Source organism: Peromyscus leucopus, chromosome 9 (assembly GCF_004664715.2).
Source record: "Peromyscus leucopus breed LL Stock chromosome 9, UCI_PerLeu_2.1, whole genome shotgun sequence".
In the NCBI taxonomy this organism is placed as follows: Eukaryota; Metazoa; Chordata; class Mammalia; order Rodentia; family Cricetidae; genus Peromyscus; species Peromyscus leucopus.
Window position 1 is genome coordinate 73315104 of NC_051070.1, and position 21350 is coordinate 73336453.

Below are 21350 nucleotides of genomic sequence, written 5' to 3' on the forward strand. Positions count from 1 at the left end.
GAACTTTCACTCCCATGCTCTAGTGTCTTTGGTACAGGAAGTTACTTTGAGCTCTACCAAAAGGGAAACATACACACCAACCCAGCCACAAAACCTTTGCTCTACAATGCTATCCTGCCTGCAAAATATGCTAGGGCAATGGTGACACAAAGCTTGTGGGAGCAATCAACCAATGTCTGATTTGACTTAATGCCCATTCCACAAGATGGAACACTTACCCAACAGTCCTGACAGTGCTTGGGTGACCAAGAACCAGAGACCTAGGGTAATACCAAATACTATTGGTCTTTTTTTTTAAGTAATAGAAAATGACTCCTAGTGCGATTCTGCTGTACTCATAAATCAGTGCCTTATTTAGCCATCATCAGAGAAGCTTACTCCTGCAGCAGATGGGAACAAATACAGAGACCCACACAGCCAGACATTTCTCTCTCTCTCTCTCTCTCTCTCTCTCTCTCTCTCTCTCTCTCTCTCTCTCACACACACACACACACACAGAGGCAGAGAGAGAGACAGAGACAGAGAGAGACTGAGAAAGAGACAGAGAGCTTGGAACAAACAGCTCTCAATGGCATGTCTCCATCAAACTCCTACCTTTGGAGCTCATGGAAGCCCATGTAAGAGTTATGAACTAGAGGAAGTGCAGGACACCAGGAGAACAAGGCCATCTAAATCAACTGAATAAAGCTCATATGATCTCACAGAGACTGAAGCAGTAAGCACAGGGCAGACACAGGTCTGCACCAGGTCCTCCGTGTATATATTGTAGTTTTCATTTTAATAATTTTATGGGACTCCTGAGTGTATTAATGAATGGGTCTCTGATTCTTGCGCTTTCTCTTGGGGCTATTTTCCTTATGTTGGTTTGCCTTGTCCAATATCAATGTGATTTTTTAACCTTATATTTTATTTTGTTATTATCTCTTAGAAGTCTGTTCTTTTCTAGTGAGAGACAGACAGGGAGTGGATCTGGATTGGTGAAGATGTATGGAGGAACTGGGAGGAGTAGGGGGAGGTGAAACTAATCAGGATATATTGCATAAGAAAAGAATCTATTTTCAATAAAAGGGGAGGACTGGATAACCTAGGAAGCAACCTAATATGCATGCATTGATAATAAAACTATATATGTACATTGTGAAAAATATTCTCCATAGTTTGCCATGAGGGAAATGCAAATCAAAACTACTTTGAGATGTTGTATTAACCCAGTCAGATCTAAAATAAATGACAAAATATGCTGGTATAATGTTTGGAAATGGAAGCACTTATTTGCGTCTAGTAGAAGTACAAAGTATTATAGCTATTATGTAAATCAGTGTGGAGCTTCCTCAAAAAGCTAGAAATAAAATTACCTCACAAGCCAGCTATAGTGGCTTTTGGCATATTTCCCAAAGACTCTCCACTTTCATGTAGTGCTATCTGTTCATCCTTGGAGATTGCTGTTGTATTTCCAATAGTCAGAAATGGAAGCAATCTAGATGCCCATCAACTGCTCAATTAATAATGAAAATGTGGTACATTTAGAGTAATATTATTCAGTTGTTAAAGAAAATTATGAAATTTGAGATCAATTAATAGAGTTGGAAACAATCATTCTAAGTTAGTTAATCCAGACTCAGACATAGAAACATTGGAAGTTTTCTCTCAAAGAAGTATGCTAGCTTTAGTTCTTTAGATATATGTGTTTTATTTATAATACCCACAAGGTTAAGGAATCTACTAAGGGGCCAGATGGGTGATAGTTCTTTCAGGAGAGGGAAGGAAGAATAAGTAATATGAAAGTTTAGAGGGGACTTGGAATGGGAAGGTTTAATTGGGTGGGAAATGGGAATGCAGGATAGAGAAGGAAGTAGTGGGGGAGGTAACTGATGCTAAAGACATTTTGAAATTGTCTTATGGAATTATTTTACTGTAGCAGTACATACACAAATGTTTAAATAAAGTTTTCCTGTAACATCCTGAGACTACCCCTCTGGGGCACCACAGTTTGAAAATAAAATACCGCACCAAGAAGGGATTATTTTTATTGGAGTTGTTTGATAGTGGATTCAGTAGGCCACCAAACATCACAGGATACTGCCAGTGTTCTAGCTTACCATCCAGAACTTTTTGATAAGATTCCAATGGTGAAAACACCATGTTCTAGTCACAGAAAATGGAGAAATCATGTGGGTAATGATTGGGAAGCTTCATCCTCACTGGATAGCTTTCATACTACTTGAAGGTTCTATGCAAATAACAGAGGTTAAAAATAATCACCAGTCTTATCCTGTTGTGAACTATGTGATCTAAAATAATTGTCCTGACAATACATGCCCATTTGTGCAACAGTGGTACTAACACTATAGGAATAACCAACACCTTTCTGATTGTATTGAAGTATTGTTCCACAAAATGCAACCCACATCTGGAATAATTATTGGGGCCAATAACCTGTGACTAGAGAAGCCACAGGCCAGATGTGAGAAACTACTAGTATTAATTTATGTCTCAATCAGTATTATGACTTAATCAGTAAACCCATTGTCTTAGGCAGTGCTTCACTGCTGCAAAGAGACATCGTGACCATGGAAACCCTTATAAAGGAAATTGTTTAACTGGATCTTGCTTACAGTTTTAGAAGCTTAGTCCATTGTTACCATGGAGCATGGCAGCACACAGGCAAACACAGTAGAGTAGAGTTCTACATCTGAATCCAAAGGCAGTGGAAAGTGAGAGACAATGGACCTGGCATGGTCCTCAAAACCTACTTCTAGTGATACACTTCCTCCAACATGGCCATATCATCCCCAACAAGGCCATGCCTACTACAAGGCCATACCTCTTAATCCATCTCAAGTAGTGCTATTCCTTGATGACCAAGCACTCTAATATATGAGCCTATGAAGGCCACTCTTATCTAAATCACCATATTCCACTCCCTGGGTACCATAGACTTGTAGTCAGATCATAATGCAAAAACTGTATTCATTCCAACTTTAAAAGTCCCCACAGTCCTTCAGATTTAACACTGCTTCCAAGTCCAACATCTTTTCTAAGATTCAAGGAAATCTCTTAACTGAAAGACCCTGTAAAATCAAAATAAAAAAGATCACATACTTCCAAAATACACAGGATATATATTACCATTCCAAAATAGGGGAGAGGGAGCACAGTGAGGAAATACTGGACCAAAATAAGACAGAAAATGAGCTGGGAAAATTCCAAACTCTGCATCTCCATGTATGATGTCAAAATGCTCTTCAGATCTCCTACTTCTTTTAGCTTTGTTGACTGCAACACACTTCTCTTTCTTGGGCTGGTTTCACATCCTGTTAGCATCTCGCCTTGGCAGGTATCCCACATCTCTGGCATCTCCAACTTCTTGGGGTCTCCAATGAAACCTGGGTTTCACTTTCACAACTTTATGCTATGGCTTTTCTGGGCCACCAGCAGGGACACCCTTGATACACATCTGGCCTTAGTGACTTTCCCTAGCCACACATAAAGATTCCACAATCTTTTTCTTTTATCCTTGATTCTGAACCCACAACCAAGTGGATAAAGCTTCTAAGTTCTTCTGCTTGCTGGGACTGGAACTTGGCCCCCTCATTCGAACACATTTTCATCAGCTTTCTGTTTTCAATGATTTCCTTCACTACTTAAGCCTTTCTTGCATTTTTTTTCACAAGTTGAAAGCTTAGCTGGGTAGGATATTACCCTGAGGTCAAAACTCCCTTTATTACATTTAGCACCAGGCTTTTTTTTTTTTTAAATCTTTTTATCTCCCTGAGCATTGGACTTAGCTCCATTACACTTCTTAGTGCTCCTTTTCTTCTCAAACTATGCATGTTACATTTTTCCTTGTTCAGTTTGCTCTTTTTCATAACACATCTGCATAAGAGGAGGCATGAATAACCACATGGCACAGTCAATACTAAGCTGTTTTGAAATCTCCTCCACTAGTTAAAATTCTTCTATTTAGTCTCTTTTGATAAGAACAGAAAGCAGCCACTTTTTTTTTAATCAAAATACCACAAAAATGGCCTCTAGGCCACTTACTAATATTGTTTTCCTTGGAAACCTCTTGAGCTGTGCCATCATAATCTACATTGCTCTCAGCACTACTGTGTTCCACATCCCTACTAGTATGTCCCATTAATACCCACTTAAAGCATTTAACTGCTTTCTTAATCCAAAGTCCTAAAGTCGACATTCTGCCAACAAACAGCATGGTCAGGTCTGTCACAGCAATAACCTGCCCTCTGGTAACAACTTCTTAATGTTCAAATGCTGTAAAGAGACACCATGACCATGACAACTTTTATAAAGGAAAGCATTTAACTGGGTCTTGATTATAGTTTCAGAGCTTAGTCCATTGTCACTACAGCATGAGCAATGGTGGCATGAAGGCAGACATGGTAGCTTAGAGTTCTATATCTGGACATGAAAGCAGCAAGAGGAGAGATACTCTGGGCCTGGTATGGCCTTTTGAAACCTCAAAGCCCATCTCTAGTAACGCTCTTCTTCCAATAAGGCCACATGTACTCCAACAAGGCCAATGTCTTAATCCTTTTCAAGTAATGCCACTCCATGATGACCAACTGTTGAAATATATGAGTCTATGGGGATCATTATTATCCAAACTACCACACCCCAAAATGAATGCGTCCTTCAACTCCCACCAGAGAAGTCTTCTTGCAGTAGACTACAATTAATGCAGAGACTCACACTTGTGAATGTGCAAAGAACTATACTTGAGTGCTCTGTTATAAATAATATACCCCTATCACACCGTCTCCTCCAAAGGCTTAAGGGTCACTGCAGAGGAGAAGGAAGGTAGTTAGAGCTAGAGGTGGTTCATGACTACAGAGAAACAGTATTTTCTGGACACAACGGGCAGGTGCACATATCAACTCATAATGGTTTTAACCACATACACAAGGCTTGTACTATGACGGTTAACATTACATTTAGACTTACTATGTTTGAGAGACCAAAAAGCAAAAGTGCCTCTGATATGTAATCCCCTAGCTTGTCCAGGCTGTACCTTAGCAGTCCACTTCCCACTTTTCCTCAGAATGTGAAGACGGTTCTTAAATTGACAGATCTTGTAAAAGTTGCTGTTCTAGCGAGATGATAGGTCATAAGACTAACAGCTATTTCTGCTTTTGTAATCAAACTTGCTTACTCTGCTCAATGTCTAGGACAATTGCAAGACATATATGTTAAAATTAGACCCTGCCTACAGGTAGAGAGAACACATGTAACCATGTGGTTTTTTTACTTTATAAGCATTGGATTAATATGACTAGATGCTGTGTCTTGGGAGCACTCTTGGTTGAAGTCCTAGTGCCGTGAGCATCTGGTGCCAGTATTTAGTACATTTTCTTATTAAAATTTGGTCATGGTCATGGTGAATTTCTGAGCAACCCCAGACCCATATCGGTACAAGCTCAAGCCATACAAAATCCCAGCCTGGAGAGAAATGATCAAAAAAATCTAGCTGAGGAGCTATTGGCAATTGACAGCTGCTGTGACAGTGAGTATCAGTCTTCTTTAAGGTTGTGATCTCTAGTGTTTTGGCCATGCTCCAGGGGAAAGAACATTTGAACAACACAAATTGAACTTGATGAGTTGGAAAATAAAGAACAGAAAGCTGGGTGGATAGGGAGGTATTGTATGATACAACTTTTCCTATGGAGATGTAACACACATGTTATTCACCCTAGAGAGAGAACCCATGCCAGACCAAAGTACAGTGCCACCAACATCCAATTTGATGAACAAAGAGTTTTATCAGAGTTATGTACAAGAGAGTATGGTTGAGGGTTTACTTACATGAGCAGAAATGACTCAAAAGATAGCTATATCACGAAAGCCCACCTCATCACCTGTGAGAGCTCACAGAAGACCGGAACCTGGAGCATACTACACAGTCTTCAGGCAGCTCAACATGTCAGAGACTGTCCCTTCTTTCAGTCTCTTTTCTGCTTCTTCTAGTCTGCTCTCAGTCTTATTTGCAGCTTGGCTTGTTTAGTCTGTGAGGGAGGAGATTAGTAAATTTGGTCAGTTTTAGGGACTTCCAGGAGGTAATTTGAGTTGTTTACCTTCTTGCTTAAAGAGTTTCTTGGCAGGATGGAATGTTTCAGTCTTGGAACACTGCAAGAGGTGGGGTGAATTTTGGAGTAGTTGAGTGAAGGAGTTTGAATATAATATAAATATATTGTATGGTATCCAAAGGGAAGGGAGAAATATAATTATATTATAATCTCAAAATCTTTTCTTTAAAAAAAGAACTTTATAAACTAACTCCCCCCCAAAATGTTGTTAATAAAACTAAAAACTCTTAGTTCTGGTGCTGGAGAGATGATTTTTCAAAAGCATTTTTGCATCCAATGAGAGGCTCATATGGTTTTTTTTGAGTCCATTTATATGGTGGATTGCATTTACTCATTTATGTTTGTTGAGCCATTCCTTCATCTCTGTAATGGAGTAGTCTTGATCTTTGTGGATAATCATTTTTATATAGTCTTGAATCCTCCGTGCAAGTACTTTATTGAGAATTTCTATGTCCTTGTTCATCAGAAAATTGAAGTTTGGTATTCTTCTTTATTGGGTCTTTGTGTGGTTTTGGTATCAGTGTGATATTAGCTTCATAATAAGAGTTTAAAGATGTTCATTTATGTTCTGTGGAATTATTTGAGGAGTATTAGTTTTATTCCTCCTTTAAAGGTCTGGAATGATTCTTCACTGTATTTATGTAGTTATGTTTTTGTTTGTATGTTTATTTTTTTAGTTGGGAGATTTTAATTTGCTACCTCATTGGTAATACAGCTCTATTTAATTTATGCATTTCATTTTGACATATCTTTTGTAGGATATATATATATATATATATATATATAAATTTGTCCATTTCTTTAGATTTTCTACTTTGGTAAAATATAGATTTTTAAAGTAAGTCCTTATGAGTCTGAATTTCCTCTGTGTCTGTTGGAATGTTTCTCTTAGGTCTAGTTTTATTAATTTGTATCCATTCTCTTTTTCTGTTGGTTAACTTTGCTAAAGTTTTATCAGTCTTATTGTTTTTAAAGAACCAATTCTTCATTGCATTAATTCTTTGTATTTTTTTGTTTCTATTTCATTCGTTTCAGTCCCGATCTTCATTACCTTTTCCTGTATACTTTCTTTGGAGGCTGTTGTTTGTTCTGTTTTTTTTCCCCAAAGCTTTCAGGTGCATCCCTAAGATATTAATGAAATATTTCTTAATTTTCTTTTTTTAGTGTAGGCACTTAGAGCTATAAATTTTCCTGTTAGGAGTGCCTTTTATTTAATTCCCTAGATTTTTCATTTCTATTAAATTCTAGGAATTAAAAAATTTCCTTCTTGAGTTCATTTTTGTCCCAATTATTATTACCAGTATTCTATTTAGTTTCTATGAGTTTGTGTACTTTCTGCATTTGTTATTGCTATTTATACCTAGCTTTAGTTCACTGTGGTCTGATAGACTATAAGCTATTATTTCAACTTTTCCTGTGTTTGTTGAGATTTCTTTTGTGTTCTAGTGTGTGACCAATTTTGGAGAATGTTACATTACTGAAAAGAATGTGTAAGGTGTAATGTTTGGGTAGAATGTTCTTTAGCTATTTTAGGTCCATTTGACTTATGGTGTTATTTAAATGTGGATTTTCTGCTTTGTTTCGCCCTCACCTGACCTGTGTATTGGGAAGAGTAGGGTATTCAAATTACCCACTATCAATATGGGGATCAATTTGTGGTCTTAGATCTAACAGTGCTTCTTTTATGAAGCTGCTACTTCTTTGGAAGGTATCTAGTACCTGCTCTTTCGGAATGACATCTAGGAGCATTTTTCATAGTCTTCTTATAGTCTACTTTATTTCAGAGGCCGTAATATCTAAACTCAGTCTCTATTTACAATATTGCTGAGGAATCAGCAAAGATACCTATTAACAGATGCACAAATAAAGGAATGTCTTCTGGCCTCTGCATGTGTGCTCACAGATGTCTAGACCTACTCATATGTCTGCACAAAACAAGCAAGCATACAAAACATCTTACCTACATATATACCCAAGAAAAAGTATATAACCTTTGTGTACCTCGACAGTTATAGTAAGGAAATTCCAAAATATTAGTTATATTATTCATATAAAATATAATTTTAACTTCCTTATTTTTACATATGTCAAAAGGATTAACTACTTAGTAGAAATGTTAACTTTCTTTTGGCTAATCTAAAGTGTTTAGTTTTATTTTTTCTCAAAAGTTTAAGGGGAATATATGTGACTGTGGGTGTTTGTTAAATATGTGCTAGTCCTACTATGCTGAGATACTTATGAATGAAAGATAACTCTCAAATATCAGAGATCTATTTTCCTACGCTTATGAGTAAAAGTAGTGATTATTTCAGTTCAAAGTTGTAATTAACATCAATGTTCAATACTATACTCACCATATTAATACAAGGAATACAACATGTGTACAAAATAATGAATTATTTTTTTGTTAAAATTAAAAAATGATTTATTTAAAGTGAAAAGACATTTCATTGTGGCATAATGTGGAAGAAAGTGAAACCACGGAAAATTTGAGTTGCAACAGTAAGTTTTACAAGTCTGAAGAGAAAAATCTGTATTTTTCTTTTTCTTTCTTTCTTTCTTTTTTTTTTTTTTTTTTTACATTGTGTCTTGAGCGGCCCCGGACTGGGCACGACCGCCTACCCCCCGGGCCACCCAGGACTGCTCTACCCCTTCGTTCTGGCCGCCGGGAGCAGCTGAGCTCGGGGCGGGCAAAGCTCGAGGGGACCTGTATTTTTCTTAGATTATATTTCTTGCATTCTCAGAATAAATTTTTTCTTGTGCTGATTTTCTAGCTTTTCTCTCTAAAAACATAATAAAGGTGCAGTGTCAAGCATTCAGAAAATAATGCTTACAGATTGTTAGATTTTCTATCTGGAAGCAGAAGACTTATTAATGCCTGGTGATAAACCACAGATTTATGCTTCCCTAAGAGCAACAATAATACATTTCCTACACATACCCTGGAATCTCTGCTGATGGAACTGTTACAGGATTTAGATGGTACTTGCTTACTAAGCTAGGGAAGAATCTACATCCACCCAGTGGCAGCTCTTTTCTCATTGAACTTGCTTAGAAGAGGAAACGAAGCTGAAGGAATGAGAACACACCCTCTTGCCACCATGCTATACTTCCTGTACTTATTTTAACATGAAACTCAATGGTAGGTTCTTCGGATCTTAGAACTAACTACACTTTTGTTGAAGAAAGAAAGCAACGAAGTACTTTTTTCATGCTGACTCTATATCAATAAGTTTTATTTAAATATATTATTATAAGACTAAACTTTTTTTTTTTTTTCATTTTTCGAGACAGGGTTTCTCTGTGTAGCTTTGCATCTTTCCTGGGACTCACTTGGTTTCCCAGGCTGGCCTCGAACTCACAGAGATCCGCCTGGCTCTGCCTCCCGAGTGCTGGGATTAAAGGCATGCACCACCACCGCCCGGCAAGACTAGACTTCTAGTTATTGTCATTGAAAACATTTGTATAGTATGTGAGAAATCCCTATAAAAATCTCCCAATCTGTCCAAATACCAATCCTTGGCTTACAGGGTTCCATCTAACCCTGGAGTGGAGAAATACTAAAAGTTTTACTAAAAAGGCATTTCTTTTTTCCTGGAACTCACATTGTAGACCAGGCTGGCCTCGAACTCACAGAGATCCGCCTGCCTCTGCCTCCCGAGTGCTGGGATTAAAGACGTGCGCCACCACCGCCCGGCTTAAAAAGGCATTTCTAAGATAAAAAAGGTAATTTAAGATGTACTCCTGAACTACTTATGTGACCCTCAGGCATGTTATGACTTAGGCCTTCTTAGTGATTGAATGTTTTTTGCTATATTTATGACAAGAAAATTTACTTTTATTATGTGTACTTGTTATGCATATATACAAAAATATGGATAAATGAAATTTAAGTACAATGAGAAAAAATTGTGAAATAGAATTTTTGGAGACTCCTTATGTTTTGTTAATTTTTTCTATGTGTGGTAGTAAAGAGCCAAAGTTACATTTCCCCTCAGGGTATTAACTGAATTCTAGTTAATTTACTTTTAAATTTCATTGCTCTTTTTATATTCTGAGTATTTAAAGTAAACTTTTTTTCATATTATTTGAACTGGCTTTATAATTCCATTTAAACTAAAAATGTGAAAAATTATACCTTGAGGAAAGCAGCTTATAAAAATTGTCAATCACTAAGAATAACAGCTGTTATTTTCTAGATAAATGCATAAGTATGTAACCATAGATAAGCTGCCTGAGGAGTTACCAGACACTCGGGTATGAATTGAGCTCTGCAGCATTATGAAGAATGTGTTTTTTTCTACAGTTTCCAGGTAGCTTGGTGTTGATACTTCAACTTGTATCACTTTAGGAGCACTGCTGAGTTAAAACCAGGCAGGCTTTTCATTCAGGCAGAGACTGAGACATGGAAATTGGTTGGCAGATAAAGTTCCAAATTAATCAATCCAGAGAAAATTAAAAAAAAAAATTGGGCTGGTTTATGCCTGAGGCATGAGGGTTTTGGAGCCTACAGGTTACAGGTCAGCTTTCTAGCAAGAACTGAGATGCTGTTAACTCAAACAGCAGCCCAGGGAATCTCAGGGCTCATTAGGCTGAGCAGTGATGTAATGACCATAAGAATCTCATACGGAGCCAGAGCCCTAGGGACAGGGATGTGTCTAATCCGCACAGCCACCATTTAACTAGAGATTGGCTTATAAGGAAGTTGCGAAGACACAGTCTTGGCAGCTGGGATGGTCATCTGAAGATTAGTGTTTCTTAGCCTGAGACTGCATTCTCCAGCAAAGGTGTGATGAATAGCAAGATGCCATATTCTTCTCATCAAATCCCATTGTCCCCATAAACAATGATGTAAGTTCATTGTACATGTTTATGCAAACTACACTCACTCCTTGGTCTCCTTTCTGCTTTAGATGCTCTTAAAATGATTTCTGTGTTTTACTTTTTTAATTTATATTCTTTGGTATTTATCATTTTGATCTCAGAAAACAATTTTTAGGGTCCATGGGATCCAGAAGAGGATGTTGTATCTCCTGGAGCTGGAGTTACAGATGGTTGTTAGCCACCATGTGAGTGTTGGGGAGGGAATGTTGTTCCTCTAGAAGAGAAAGTCAGTACTCTTAACTGTTGAGCCATCTCCCGGCCTTTAGATCTCTGTTTAGAAAGAAAGGTCAGAGACCAGCTGCCCACCTCTTAGTAAGTACCTGGACCATTTGAAGAGTTTCTTTTCTCCATGCAGCAGGGTTCTTCCCCAAACACACATTTGCTGTTAAAAGTTTTCACTCATTGATATATGTAAACATAAACACATTTAGCTGAGTTTTGAAAATTCTTGTTATTCCTAGGGTATTGGAGCATGAAATGACTGATAGGCAGGAATGGAATAACAAAGCTGAAATCTTTATCTTTATTTGCCTCAGTCCTGTAGAATTTAGGAAGGAAAACTTTGAAATCACATTTACTTTTAACTTATCCACAAATCATGGAAACCATGCATATTAAGGGGGAAGCATGATGCTTTGATATATGTGTGCATTGTGTAATGCAGATCAGGCTAATTCTAACCATTTTCTAGAACAATAATTTTTTTTTAGTGTGAAAATGTTCAACACACCTTCTAGCTTTATGAAGGAGTAGTGCATTTTGTTTATTGCATACCAGAACTTACTTTTATTTAATTAAAACTAGGGTACTAAACAATCAAATAAACACACACACACACACACACACACACACACATCTCCATTGACCTTTGACAGTCACCATTCTGTTTCAACTTTTATGAGATAAATCTTGTAGATTCCAAATGTGAGTAAGATCAGCAACATTTTCCTTGCCTGTCTTATTTCACTTATGTAATTTTCTCCAGTTCTACCTATGTTGTTGTAAAGGACGGAATTTTATCTTCTTTTAAATGCTGTGCTTTTGTGTATATGTCTTTATCCATTCATCAGCTGATGGAGTGTTAGATTGTTTTTACTCTCCACCTTTTATTAATGATGCTGCAGTGAACCTGAGAGAGCAGAAATCTCTCAGATCTTGATTTCACTTCTTTTAGATATATACTCAGTCAGGGAGAGTTACAGGATCATATGATAGTCTAATTTTTATTTTTTAGGAAGCTTTATTCTGTTCTCCATAATGGCTGTGTTTCTCTCATTCTTGGTGAGATAAAGTATGTTGTGGTGGAAAATGATTTTATTGGTAGGCATTCTTTCATGTTAAAGAGTGTAATATTGCTTGTATCCTTCATAGAACATTCAGAAGCTCATTTTCTTTCTGTGAGTAGAACTTTTAAGGAACATAGAAGCTGCAAGATATTTTTAGGAAACACATTGATTTTTATTAAATATTGAAAGTAAACTGGACATTGTTGGCTTTATGGTTTATAGTACCTGAAAGCATGGCATGTCTTGAATCAGCAAAAAAAAAAAAAAAAAAAAAAAAAAAAAAAAACCAAAAAAACACTATGAAAACCATAATCTAGTCCACATCTTAATAATAATTCAAATAACCAATAATAACTTGAGTAATTAAACACTTACAAAAGATATTATTTTATCTTTATTTAAGTATAAAAATTTGATGGCATTCTTGGCTGAATGTTAGTACAATAAAACTTAGAAACTATCTAAATATGATTAACATGGAAATTCCTTAAGATTAAATATTACTTTAAAAAGTATATCATTAACTAATGCTCATAATCATATATACTCTAATACATATATACATTCTTATTTAGTCTACCCTTATGATTTAATTTTAATCTTACCTACTTTAGTACAAGGTCATCTCTCTGTAGACCTGTACTTTTGAAATAAAAAACAATATATCACACTTTCCTTTTGGGATCAAACCTCACAGAAAATTCTTCAGTATAAAAATGTAAATTACAGTTTTTATTTTGCATGTGAACGTGTGTCTATGTGGGTGATGGTTATATGTGGCACAGTACACGTATAGAGGTCAGATGACAATTTCCTTCCACCATGTGGGTCCTGGGATTGATTCCAGCTCGTTGGACTTGGAAGCGACCATCTCATCAACCCATAAATGTGACTATATATGTATATATAACATATATATGTTAGAGATTTGTATGAACATGTTTATATATATAATATCAGCATATGTTATTTATTTTATATTTTCTTTATTAGATTTTTTTTCTAGTTTATACAGTATGGTGTTAGAAATTGTATTTATAATTATAATAAATCCTTGATTCCTCTTAACTAAACATTTTAGACTCCCCCCACAAAACACACAAAACTACAACATCAATAACAACAAAAAGGCCACCCAGGGGCTATTTGCTCAAGTAGCTTTCACTCTTGACACACCAAAGGAAGACCGAGGAATCCCGGGTGGCAGCACAGCTTTAGAGTCTGCACACATGAAAGCAAATATTTTTCCATCTTGTAGTTTTCCTGTTTTATTTTCTAGTTTGTTCTATAAAGTGAGGCCATCACATCCATGACTTTTTAAACTGGAGAGCTCTCTAGAGGGGAAGACAGTCACAGTGGCAGACGCGCATCCAAAGCTATGTCAGCCACAAATTCTCCCGTCATCTGCTTAGTATTGACATAATATTTTGGAGAAAGATTTCTTGTTATTAAAATTTTTTTCTCTTAGAAATATGGACACCTTTCTGCATGTTTTATATCATTTTTTTCACATCCAGTGTAAATTATTTTATTAAGCAAATTCTTTGAATTTCTCAAAAGAACTACATATCGAGTGGGTCAGTAGGAATAAGAAAATACAAATCTTGGGCCAGTGCGATCGCTAAGCGGGTGAAAGTGACAGCTGCCATGCCTGGGCTGTGTCACTGTGATCCACGTGGTAGAGAGTACAGACTTCCAAACATTGCCCTTTGACCTTCATATGTATTCCTTGTCAGACATATGCCCACACACAGTCATACACACACCCACACAAAATAGGTAAGTAATGTAACACTTTTTTAAAGTATGAAAGCCTATGTATCAAAAAAAGAAAATACAAGTCTTGCCTCATTTTGTATTTTCCCAGAACATTGTCTCTTCCAGACATAGATAGAGCTTCTATTCCTCTATCAAGGAATAATTCTATTGGCTAGGGGGCGGGGGTGAGGGGGGAGAATAAGGAGGATGAGAGGTGTGGAGGGGGGAGAATAATTATACTTTTGTACAATAAAGCAGTTCATTATTCATGCTTTCAGTTTAATGTTATTGAACGTCTGCTACATAGTGTACCTACAGATGAGCAAGAAGTACTTTTTCACAATTTTTCCATTTTTGTCTAATTGAATTAACTTAATCCAGTTTAATTTTTCTTACCCTAGGTTGCTTGATATCCTGGGCTTAAAGAAAAATGAAAACAACTCTGAGGTGTCACGATTTGTACTTCTGGGCCTGTCATCTTCCTGGGAGCTGCAGTTATTTCTCTTCTTAGCATTTTTATTGATTTATGTTGTTACTGTCCTGGGGAACCTTTTGATAGTGTTGGTGGTACAGGCTGATGCTCACCTGCTCCAGTCACCCATGTACTATTTCCTAAGCCATCTGTCTTTCATTGACCTATGCCTGAGCTGTGTTGCTGTCCCCAAAATGCTAGGAGATTTTCTACAGAAGGAAAAGACAATATCGTTTTCAGGATGCCTGGCCCAGATCTTCTTTCTTCACTTTCTGGGAGCCAGTGAGATGTTTCTGCTGACTGTAATGGCCTATGATAGGTATGTCGCCATATGCAACCCTCTACACTACCTGACTGTCATGAATAACCGTCTGCGTCTTCAGTTGGTGTTTGCCTGCTGGTGTGGAGGTTTCATCCACTCTATCACACAGGTCATAATTGTCATCCAGCTGCCTTTCTGTGGTCCCAATGAATTGGACAACTTCTACTGTGACGTCCCCCAGGTCATCAAGCTGGCCTGCATGGACACTTACTTGGTGGAGGTGCTGATGGTCTCTAACAGTGGCATATTGTCTCTTGTCTGCTTCTTGGTCCTGCTCTTTTCCTATGCTCTCATCCTGCTCACTCTGAGAACTCACCTCCATCGGGGCCAGAGCAAGGCATTGTCCACCTGTGCCTCTCACCTGACAGTGGTCAGCTTGATCTTTGTGCCCTGTGTATTCATCTATCTGAGGCCATTCTGTTCCTTCTCTGTGGATAAAGTGGTCTCTGTGTTTTACACAGTGATCACACCTATGCTGAACCCCCTCATCTACACACTCAGAAATGCAGATATGAAGCGAGCTCTAGAAAAGCTGAGAAGGAAGCAAGTGACATCCCACTGCCTTGTTAAAGGATGAGATGTATAAGGTGTTTTATAAAAAGTCATTTCTTAATGCTCTTACCTTAACCTGTGCATATGTAGAAGCCACTTTAGAGACTGGGTATCAAAGAAAAGACAGCATAAAAATTATAAAATATCACTTACAATAATAATTGTGAGACTTGAGTGGCTTTGTTGGGAGTTAATATGAGGGTGTGACTCAGGAGTATTTACTGGCTGAAGAATGATAAGCATTAATTACATGATGGGGCCAGAGAACACCTTGAAAGGTCAACTCTCTACCCTTTTGCCTCCAGCAAGTCTTCATTTCATTAATTTATTTTCCTACTTAACTTTGTTCAAGTGGCAAAAAATATTAATTTGCCTTTTATCTGCTCTTGCTAATGGTCCATAGTTGGTGTCTTTCAGTAGTCTTTTTCTAAGTAGTGTAAGTTTCTCTTGTCTGCTTTCCAGCAAAGACTAAAAACACTAAACTCCCTCTGCACTAGTGCTCAGAAGGGAATTGTGTTCTGCGCTGCCAAATCTTAAAAGCACAAGTCAGTTTGATGAAGGAAGTTTAAGTGTGAGAAGGTGGGAATGCCAGGATGATGGGATGTACTAGCACTCTGTCGTAGTGCTTTCCCTGGAAGTGACGTCCTGTCCTCATCCACACAGAGGGCAAGTTGATGAGGTTCAGCTACTACTAATGTTTCATTCTAAAGAAGAGATAGAAAAAGAAAATAGAGCTGGATTTTAAAGCACTTTCCTTACCTCCGAGATGCTCAAGTTATAAACGCTGGATCACAAGCACATTTTGAGTCATAGACAGTATTATTTAACTTTGTTTCTTAGAAATGATCTCAGGGCTATTAATTAACTTTCTCAATATTAATTATAAAAATCATAATCAACTGCATCAGTTAAATGCATTAAAGATAACCTCAGAAGCACCCAAACACATTCCTGTTCGATTAGGGAAAGAAAGCTAAGCACTTCCCTTGGGGGTAGTGAGTCCTTTGACCACACTTTTACCAAGAGTGAGTCCTATAGTTTGAGACTTCTGGCTTGTCCTTTGCCTGATCTGAACTAATTGCCTGGGTGTCTTTAACAGAGGACTTTACTCTGTATTTTTTTTTTTTTTTGGTTTTTCGAGACAGGGTTTCTCTGTGTAGCTTTGTGCCTTTCCTGGAACTCGCTCTGTAGCCCAGGCTGGCCTCGAACTTACAGAGATCCACCTGGCTCTGCCTCCCGAGTGCTGGGATTAAAGGCGTGTGTCACCACCGCCCGGCTACTCTGTATTTTTTAAACAACACAGAAAACATTATATGAGGAAGGAATGAGGGATACTTCACAAAAATCTTTCACAGAGTTTTACAAGTGAATGAGTTACAGACTCCAACCCCAAGTGACTCAGACAACAAGCAATATAGCAAACATACTGGTATCAAGAAATATCTGCATACAGCTTCAAACATTTATGGGAGGTATTTTTGTGTCAGGTTGCTTTTGACCTGTTGGCTGTTTTCAGAAAATTACCACCTCTCTCTCTCTCTCTCTCTCTCTCTCTCTCTCTCTCTCTCTCTCTCTGTCACACACACAGAGTCTATGAGAGAGAGAGAGAGGAGAGAGAGAGAGAGAGAGAGAGAGAGAGAGAGAGAGAGAGAGAGAGAGAGAGAGAGAGAGAGAGGCGAGGGAGAGGGAGAGGAAGAAAGAGGGAGGGAGAGGGAGAGAGAGCAGACATGAGCTGCTCTGCTCTGAGTCAGGGGCATGCAAAAATTCATAACTTAAGATTTAAGCAATGTGCCATCTTTAGTTAAAGCTGATTACATGAGAAATGCAAGGCAAGTAAGTTGATTGTCACACTGTTCTCTTAATGACAACAGGTTAAATGGACAGGCTGAGTACACAGTAGGAGAGAATGGTCTTAAACCCTCAGTGACTTCAAGGTGTATTGTGAACTGTGCTGTGAGGTCTAGGAAAATCCAGTCTCTTACAAGAGTAAGAGATATTTTCATAAAATGGATCACCACAATCAGCCAAGAAAACTACTAAGTTTAGACAGTAAAATTAATATTTTTTTCTCCTCAGAAAGATTTAGTCAAATGGCATGGAGGTATTACTTAATTTCTACAGCATCTGTTTAGAAGCGTCCACTCTAGGAATTCCCTACAAGTTTTCACTCAAAATTTCATCCAGATCTTTTAAAAGTTTGATAATTTATTATCAGTGTGTGTGTCCATACACAATCTGAGTCAGTGTATTTGCACAAGTGCCACCTGGTGCGTGTGGAAGTCACAGAGCGACTTTCAGGAGCTGCTTCTGTCCTTCCATGGTGAGTTCTGGGGACTGTACTCAGGTCATCTGTCTTGTGCAACTAGTGTTTTTACCCATGGAGCCATCTGGTGGGCACCGCCTATCTAGCTCTGAAATAAAGTTCCGTCCAGGACTTTTTGGATTATGGGAGGACATTTATTCTATTCACTAAATAATATAATGATAAACTTTTAGCAATATTTTTCTATTTTCCCACCTTTCACAATGTTATAGTCAATTTGTAAATGGAGACAAATATTTCCATAGTTTTATAAGCAAATAAATTACTTCATAAACTAGTTTAGTGGTTCTCTGTAGCGATATGAAGTATCATATGTTTCCCATTCCTTGAAACAAGGTGGAATCATTATGGAAATGACATGATTACTTATTAACTAGTTTCTCACTAAATTAAAAGGAGTTAGTATAGATTATTCTCCCTAATGATAATCTCTACCTGCTTTTTCAGTCCCTCAGGATGATGCATAAAAATTGCTGAGATTGTCTTCCTCTTGGCTGTCAGGTACAGAAAGGATCCTGCTAGGTCAAGGTCAGGAACTATGGCATGTCTGTAGACTAGAGAACTCTGGAGAGAGAGAAGGATAGGGAAGCAGGGTAAGATAGGGAGAGAGGAAAGGGGGAAAGAGAAGAGAATGCTAGTTCAAATCTTAGGTTCTGGAGAGGACATATAGCATACAGATCAAAATCACCTTTAGCTTCCCTATGCCGAGTCCTTTTTTTTTTTTTAGTGTAAATATCTTCATACAGACTACTTTTTTAACTAAAAAGATTTTTTGAATTTAATGTCTTAGGGTGATCAAAACTGCCATGTCAAACCTCACTGAAGAGGACATGCAGAGTTAACTATTCTGTCTGATATGACAGTTTCACTGTGGGTAAAATAGGCAACGGCAATTTTCAACAGTCCAAATTACTATCAAGAATGAAGATTTTTAAAGTTTTCATTTACCTTTCAATGTTTGTTTTTATTAATTCTGTGTTTAAAAATAGTTTAACGTGTATAGCAGTATTATTTTAGTTGAAAATTTGTTCTAGTTTTTACAAATAAAATGAAATATGGGCAAATCAATTTCCTCTCTGTGCTTCATTTATTTTACCAGTAGTTAAATATAGAGCATAAAATCAAGTGTTCTCAAAGACCCTCTGTGACTATATAGGTATGGGACTTGCATAAGTGCCAGTCTACTTTAAGTAGACTTGTTGAGGTAATTTAAACACAGAACTTTAAATGACTGGCTTTGAACTAGAAATATGGTTTACTTTCCTATGTTTGCATCACACATTTTCACACATTTGTCAAAAGTTGGTATACTATGTGAGTTAATTTTGGAATCCTCTATTTTATTCCACTGGCTTGCATGTTTGGTTTTGTGCCAATCCCATCCAGCTCTTCTATGTTTAAATGCCAACATTGTAACTCACAACGAAATAACTCACATCCTTAATTTCTGGTTCTGTACTATAAGTTTAATTTGATAAATTTTGGGCACAAATATGTTGTCACTGGAAATTTTATGCTCTGCTTATTAAAAGTATATAAAATTTAAATTTTTTTATGAGCAGCAGAAATTTTTTTTATTATTATAGAAGGTTTAAGACTGTTAAATGAAAAAGGAGCCATTTGGTGGATTTCTTCTCATCAGACCTCGCACACAAATCCACATGTCTCTTCCCTAAGTTTAAATGCTGGTGTTGCCAATCATTGGTCCTTGGGAAAGTTGCTTCTTTTCTTTGTATTTATGTCTTTCCATCTCTGAAGATGGGGTTATAGCCTGCCCTATGGATTGTTATGGGAATTTAGGGAGCTGCTATATGTAAAATGCTTCAGCTAATACTCAACACACAGTAAGTACAATTTAAATGTTTCTACTAACTTCAGGGATTTTAAATACTTACAATTTTGCCAATTTGTGATGACTGAGCACAACTTGGCTCTTCTGGTACACTACATAGACTATTCAAAACTAATAGAGACATGACACATAATCTGCAATTGAAGAAATTTGTACAATATGATGGCAAGTGATTTTGAAAAGTCAGTTCATTTTGTGAGATTTAGATTTACATGCTTATATACTTTTATACTTACACAGCCTATTATTTATATGATGTGATGTGTTTTGTGTATATTCTAGAATCAGAATACCACAATTCAAATTTGAGTTATTTCTCTGATCAATATATTATGAAACTTACCACATTTTTCCATATTTGTTGCTCTGATCTGTGAAACAGTGACTTAAAGAAAACTTGTAATGTTGTGGGCGTTAATGATAGAGTGCACACATGCATAATTTTAAAATAATAAAATAAATATTTAAAAAATTATTATGTATTAGTGCACATAGTAAATTGACTACTATTATTAGACTCTCTACACTGTAGTCAGGGAGATGAGATAGCTTATTATTACATGGATGAAGTCATGTGACAATTTCAATATTGTCTACTACTTATGCCTTTTGTTTTTATATAGCAGCTGAACAGATCGAATAAAAAATTCAATATAGAAAGATCCCACTACACAGATAGAATTATAAACATAAGGAGTTCACAAATACAAGGAAAATTTACATAGATTTTTTTTCATTTTTATTCTGAAATAGTAATTCCATTGTCTATCTTTTATAGTGGAAAGCACAGGAAGTAGATTTAGAGCAGACAGACAGCTTTCCTCAGAGCTGCGCAGTCGCCGAAGTGCTGACTTGCATCACTCCTCTCCCAGTGGTGCCAGGGAGGATGGAGAAGGACTGATGATTTAAGATGTTTCAGAGCCAGCCAGTGACAGTGCATGCCTTCAATCCAGCCCTTGGGAGGCAGAGGCAGGTGGATCTCTGTGAGTTTGAGGCCAGCCTGGTCTATAGAGTGAGTTCCAGACAGCCAGAGCTGTTACACAGAGAAAGCCTGTCTCCAAAAACAAAAACAAAAGATGTTTCAGAAAAATAATTTTTTACTTTGAGGAACTTTATTAGACCTTGTCTTATAATCCAACTCTTTCAATAATGTTCTTTGGCTGCTTATGCAATATCATTTTGTGCATACCTTAGACATTCCTATGATAAAATTTATAAAATGACATCAGGAATTTTTTTTAAAGACAGGGTCTCATGTACCCTAGGCTAATCTCAAACTTATTATGTAGCCAAGGATAATCTTGAATTCCTGATTCTCCTGTCTCTAACTAATGTGTCCTGGGATTACAGGCATATCCCTCTACAATTGTTTTGATATAGTGGTCAGATTGAATTCAGGTGTTAGGAAAGCAGTGTGTCAACTGATCTATATCCCCAGCCCATATTTATAAGGTTTTATAACAACCATCATATCCTAATTCTAGAGGATTCCATTACTCTAAAATAGAAAACCCTTAACGATTATTCCCTATTTTCTATTACCATTAGGCCTTGACTGTTCATTAATATTTCTATCTATATTTCTGCCTATTCTAGATATTTCATGTGAATGAAATGAAACATACACTCTTTAGTTTTAAATAGTATGTTTTTTATATCCTTTTTATGATCTGTAGTTGAGCATGCTGTATGTGCTTTGCGCTGCTGTCAGATGGAACGCTCTGTATGTGTTTATTAGATCCAATCTTTTGGCGTTGTAACACAGTATTATTATCTATGAAGTTCTTGTTTGAGAAC

The 21350-nt window shown here is 37.0% G+C and overlaps 1 protein-coding gene across 1 annotated transcript; it reads left to right on the plus strand.

Annotated features, from left to right (window-relative positions):
* The first annotated feature begins 4024 nt into the window (after positions 1 to 4024).
* LOC114695955 (olfactory receptor 4Q3-like) lies at positions 4025 to 15396 on the plus strand. The gene is given in 4 exon segments (XM_028873477.1): positions 4025 to 4130; positions 8699 to 8813; positions 14434 to 15368; positions 15371 to 15396. Coding segments are annotated over 4 exon segments (1182 nt in total).
* Positions 15397 to 21350: the final 5954 nt, after the last annotated feature.